The 6,054-nt window shown below is 44.9% G+C and overlaps 1 protein-coding gene across 2 annotated transcripts in view; it reads left to right on the forward strand.

Annotated features, from left to right (window-relative positions):
• Positions 1-5,542, forward strand: part of pmp22b (peripheral myelin protein 22b) — a 39,537-nt gene extending 33,995 nt beyond the window's left edge. For both annotated transcript variants that reach the window (XM_051918984.1, XM_028792892.2), the window contains one exon: positions 4,743-5,542. In XM_051918984.1, the coding sequence (XP_051774944.1) occupies positions 4,743-4,903 (161 nt within the window). In that variant the 3' untranslated portion in view covers positions 4,904-5,542. The remainder of the gene's footprint in view (positions 1-4,742) is intronic.
• The last annotated feature ends 512 nt before the right edge of the window (positions 5,543-6,054 follow it).

Raw genomic sequence — 6,054 nt, forward strand, 5'->3', positions numbered from 1 at the left:
CCAAAAGCACACGTGATTGAGTATTATTTAGCTTTCCGACAAGCACCAACACACTTTATTTTTTCTTCCTTTTTTATTCTTCTTTATCTCTCTTTCTCCTTCTTTCTTTCTTTCTCCTCCACTCTCTCTCCGGCAAGCTTCGTCCTCCCCCTCCCGACTCTGGGTCCCGGAATGATGTCTGCTGGCCCCTTATATAGGGCACCCAGAAGTGCTCCATGTATCTAATGATGTGTTTCCGGCAGTAAGAGCTGCCCTCCGGGGCTCAGAAGTAATTGTAGCACCCCCTGGTGGCGCCTGCGGATTCCAACAGGGCTGTACCAAACTCCAACTCCCATGAAGCCCTGCGGGAGTCCGAGGCACCACTGCAACCCGTGGGGGCTGCCATCTAACGTTCTGTGGGAGGTAACGCTCCCCCAGTGCTCCCAGCGTTTAGTGCTCAAATTAATGAAACCAGAGTCCTTTAAAATATTCACCATTAGGCATGATCATCTATACTCTTTTATGGCAAAGGATGCGCCAAGCCGTACCTCTTGTTCGGGAAAACAAAATAATATAGAGTCGCTTATGCTGGTCCGTCAAGTCCTCTCCCGATTGAATTCACCTCATTCATAAGTAAGTAAAAATGAACCCTGGTTCGAATGACTTTTTCCGATGAGTTGAGTCGCTTTCCCTCTTGTTGTTTTGGTGGCGTCTGCTTCTCCTTCTGGTCTGGTGCTCTCTTCTCCTCCTTCACCTTTTCCCCGCCCACAAATTTACATACGGTAGGCTCCTCCCCTTAAACTTTGTTTGGCCCTTCCGAGCCGTGTGCCCCCTTCCCCATGAACCACTGGCCGGCCTGGCACATTCAGCCATTCCATCGTTAACAGGTCTAGTGAAAATTGCCACACTGCCAGTGACCCCCACACATATCCATGGCCACCGTCACAATTCACTCACAAATATCAACAGATGTAATGGTCAACTGAGGAAAAAGTAAGCCCACCCTTGCCCCTCAGAAGCTGGTATTGCCCCCTTTAGACAAAATGACTTCTTGTAGGCCTTTAACAGTCTCTGACATCAAATCGGTGAAATTCTGGACCAGACCTCCATGCAAACATTTCTTCAGTTGCAAGGTCTTTGTGGGTTTTCTTGCATGTCCCACCTGTTTCAACATCTCCATGTCATTCAAACCAGAGCTTTGACACAGCCAGTCCGTTTCTTCTTTCTGAACCTTTCCTTGGTGGATTTGCTAGTGTGCTTCCTATCATTATATTGTAGTGAAAGGTCCAACCTCAACTTTCTGATAGATGGCCTTGTGTTCTCCTCAAGCACACTTTGATATCAAGTACAGTTCATAACTGACTTGATGACTGTAAGCTGGCCAGACCCTGGGGCAGCAAAGCAACCCGACATCATAACATTTCCACTACCATTGGTTTGAGGCTCTTCTCCTGAATTGCCTTCTTTGGTTTGCACCAAACATGTCTACTCTTACTGTGGCCGAACAACTCTATCCATCCATAACACATTGTTCTAGAAGGTTTGCCTAGATGTTCAATGGCAAACTGTAATCTTCCCCTGATGTTCTTTTTGGACAGCAAATGCTTGTTGCTGGTCCACCTCACATGCTGGTCATAGTTGTCCAATCTCTTTCTGACTGTAGATGCATGCAAGAGTCACCAGCAGACCCTGCAATGAAATTTTCAGGTTCTTGGAGACTTTTGGTATTAAATGGTTAGCACTTATGCTGAATTTTCTGGACAAACTAGCAGTTCTTTGAAATCTCCACCACTTGTAGAGGATTGAACACTCGATGGATTGATTGACTTCAAATCATTTAGAAATTGTTGTAAATCCCTTAGCGGACTCCTTCTTTCTGATATCCTCAGGGAGCTCTTGTGATCTTGGCATGGTGGCACCATTCACACTAATAGCAAAGTGAAGACCATACCCTTGAGGACAAGTTCCACCTGCACTTCTTAATCTCAAGCACCTCCTTCTGATTTTATGGGTTTGAAGTGATGGTGAATGTAGCGGCCTACTTACTTTTTCCACATAGACAGATCTGCATTTGTGTGAATGTAGATTATTAGAATGACTATGCCATATCAGCCTGGTGTGTCACTTGTTCAAGTAGATCACCTTGGTACGGTTTTCTTGGAGATGTTTGAATGGTTGCCAGTTCAGATATGTTGAAAAAGTCAGCAGTTCCCATGGGGTGCACTTACTTTTTCACTTGACCTCTGACACATTAATATTCCCACAGTTGGAGACCTGACAGTTGAAGGGACTCACTGTAGGTGACCAAGGTGTGGCTTTGCACTGATCACGGCCATCTTTTCAATTCATGAGCCACTAAGGGGTCACACAGATTGCTCCTTTATGGAGAATTTAAACAGATTTGTGCTCATGGGACCCTCTGCAACCGTAAATGCGACGAGACGTCTGTTGTGTGAGAGTCTGCTGAAGGCCACCACCGTGGGCTTGGATTTGATTTCCATGAAGTTCCTTTCCACCCACAGGGCTAAGGAGACAAAGGCCATGAACAGACTCGAGAAAAATAAGCTGCTTGTTGGTTTAAGGAGGAACTTAACCTCACTTTGACTGGTGGGGTGACGCTGTCTATTGTGCCCACCCTTTATTACCCAATGGCATAATATAGTGCCAGCGCCCACATGAATATGGCTCAATGTGTTCCTTCTGCTTGTTTAGAATAAAAGTGCATATTATGGGATGTTTACAAAACTTGCTGCCCCATAGGAGCACACAGTGAGCAACTAAAGCAAAATGTCAGCAGTGAGCATGTAGGTGGCACTCAGGGCTTGCCAGGAAACCTTATCACAAAAGTCGCATTTGTGCCCTAACATGGCGGACATAGTCCCACTCCCATCCTTCTTCTTCTTGCAGAAAGTTGTGTTAAAGCTGCTGAGTCGCCGGATTCTTCTGGCAGTGACTGCAGGGCATTGTGTGCTTCTGTCAGATCTTACAATGCTGGTGTGGCCCAGTGGCTTCTCCTGCTGCCTCACAGCTCTGGGCTCAAGTTTTGGCCTGGACCCTGTCTGTGCTGACATATGGGACACGGTAATGGGAGACTCCAGATGGGATTAGTATGCGTGTTTAAGAGAGCTAAGGGGCTAAGTGTGGCCGATAACCTTACATTACGTTGAATCAATAAGTGTGAGTTTTTTGACATTCCATGGGAGGGAGCAGAACTGGGGTCCTTACCTGAAAGGACCTTGTTTCCCCCAATACCCTTGGTGACAGCCCTCCTGGGCTTTAGTAACACTATGGAGACCAACAGAGTATATCAGCAATTGTAGTTCTTATTGGCAGCTCTGCTGGATGCCGCCAGGGGGTTCTGAGTTGATTTATGAGCCTTACTTCACCGGGATGCAGACGTTCCTGGAAGTACTCCAGTCCCACAGTATTGGGACACCGGAACTACTCCAGGGTTTTATATAAAAGGTGCATCCTCCTTCATCCTGCCGAGCCAGAGTCAAAGCTTGACAAAGTATTACAGAAGGTATAGAAAATAAAGTATGGTTGTGGTGTGGGAAACACTTACTGAAAAAGAGTTTCACAAAATAAAACTCTTTATTCATTGGCAAACCTGGGCCCGAGCCTTTGTGTCGAGAGTTTGTGGGGCTGGATGGCCAATCTGGGGACCACATTCACTAATAATAGTAGATTACAATTCATTTTTTTATCTGCGTTTTCCAGTTTGATAGCCATATCTGTCTGTCTCCATGAAATCTCTCCTTCTGTTTGCACATTACATTTCCATGGCTGTGTCTGTATCCTGATGACAGTGGTGTCTAGGCAGCCCCCTGTCTGTTGTAGATCATCAGAGGGGCCCACAGAGCTTGGTTAAAGGGGCTGGCACCCTCTGGCCTCAATTTTTGCAGTCCAGGGCAGATATGGAGTATGTGCTCAGGGGTCTATACACACTCACACCTTGCCGAATGTCTGAGTGTGTGCACTCTTGAGATGGAAGACGGTGGTCGGACTCCTCCTGCTTAGCTTCGTGAGGCAGTATGGCTGGGAGTCACATCCAGTCTTCTGATTGGGAAAAGTCCGCTCCATCGTGTGAAGGTGGAGATCCAAGATTGCTCCTCTTTTTTTGTCCAGTGGGTCTATCCCCTCATTGCACGATATGCCAACGTGGACCACTGAAGTATCCGTATGACTTGTATCCGCTTGTTCTCAGACAGGGTTATGGACTTGGATGGTGGGTCAGTGGGGCTGCCGATAAGGGACTGAATGGAGTCAGTAAGGGGTACGAAGTTCCGCTACTTGTAGCTTTCAGCTGTTGCAACGTTTGGGGCAAGTATTCTGGGATTGAGGTTATGGCCTGGACCCTATCTGTGCAGAGTGTGGTAATGGGAGACCCCAGACGGATCTGCAGATCAGGGACTCCCATTCCGTAGTTGGATGTGATGCAATGTGTCCAGTCACAGTGGCCCATGGATTGTTCCTTGACGGGACATCTACTGGTTTGTAGACCATGATGATTTTTTGAAGAGCAACATGCATAGAAGAAGGTACAAAATTGTGAAAAATCAATCGATGATCTTCATAGAAGGTGTTCAGTGTTCTTATTTGATGCACCCACCCTATAGCGCTCTTTCAGACGGACCCCTCACAGGAGGTAATGGCTCCATTTGTGAATGCCGCTGCACCCGTTTGCCATCTTGGAGCTCCTCATCCGTTTTCGGCACTCTGGATTCACTAACATGTGTTTTTTTTTTGCACTTCCCTTACAGGTCTCTTTGTGATGAGCGGCGCTATAATTTACACAGTGAAATACAGAGACTGGATCAGCGGTGATGCCAGCTTTGGGTATGCTTATATCTTGGCGTGGGTCGCCTTCCCCCTGGCCTTGATTAGCGGGTTGATCTACGTCATCTTAAGGAAGCGTGAATGAGACGTCGCAGAAGGCCGTGCCGCAGGGTCCGTAGACAGAATTGAAACTGAAACATGGAATCCAAACCAAGTTCCTGTTATAATTTGAAGATGTATATAGTATCTATGGTTTAAAACCTATTTATAACACTTTTTACATACATGTAAATAAATTGTTTTGCTTTTTTTTTTTTTTTTTTTTTTTTGACAAAAGATTCTCCGGAGCTTTGCGAAGCTACAAAGAAAAAGAAAAAAAAAAAAGTGCCTACGGAACAAAACGCCTGTTTGTAACAATGAAGTAACTGTCGTCCTTCTTTTGTTCTTCTTTCCCGCGTCAATAAATGAGTTGAGAGTTTTATTTTGAATATGTTAACCAAAGTGCATGTGTGCGTTAGCCCTCTAGAGTTTTAACTCTGCACGTTTAAAGAAAGAAAAAAAAAGGAAAAAAGAAAACTACTAGAATAAACAAAGAATAGCTTAACGACTTTGAAGTAATTTTCTGTATGTGAAAATAATTTTTTTTTTGTTGTTGTTGTTTCAAACAATGGTGCTATGTATTTACCATTCCTATTATGAAAGCCATTTAGCCTTTCTTTAAAGAGTCGATTAACATCATTTCAACAATAAATGCTTAGAAATAAAACACTTGACATCCTTGGAATGTGGCTGTGGCCCCCTGCTTGTGTGAAGAAAATGTCTGTTTGTGTTTAGTTTTGATGAAGATTTAAGTTTGTGATGGAAACGGTGTCAACTATTTACGATGTCTGTATGATCTGAATCCTTACCATCTTGATGGGTCACCATTCATTTGTTCATTCAGAGTTATAGTCCGACAGAGCCTCGTGGGGGGCTGTAGCATCAAGTGCAGGGCAGGAACGAGTCCTGAAAGGGGTGTCGGACCACTAAAGCTCATTAACTGATTATTAAGAATGTTGTATGTTCTGTTGATGTTCTTAAATGCACTTAATTCAAGGTAAACCCCTGTGTGTGACTTCCATTGCAGGGCTTTATAAAGTGGCCATAATGAAGGTAGACAGTCTAGGAGGAGGACTCGAGAAAAAATGGCGCCACCTAAAGGGGAACAGGCAGTAGCGGGTCACCAAAACTCACAGTCCATGAGATTCTCTGGGCTGTTAACAGGATTTTTGCTAAACAATTAATGCTAACCAGTAT

The sequence above is a fragment of the Erpetoichthys calabaricus genome, chromosome 14 (assembly GCF_900747795.2).
Source record: "Erpetoichthys calabaricus chromosome 14, fErpCal1.3, whole genome shotgun sequence".
Lineage (NCBI taxonomy): Eukaryota > Metazoa > Chordata > Cladistia > Polypteriformes > Polypteridae > Erpetoichthys > Erpetoichthys calabaricus.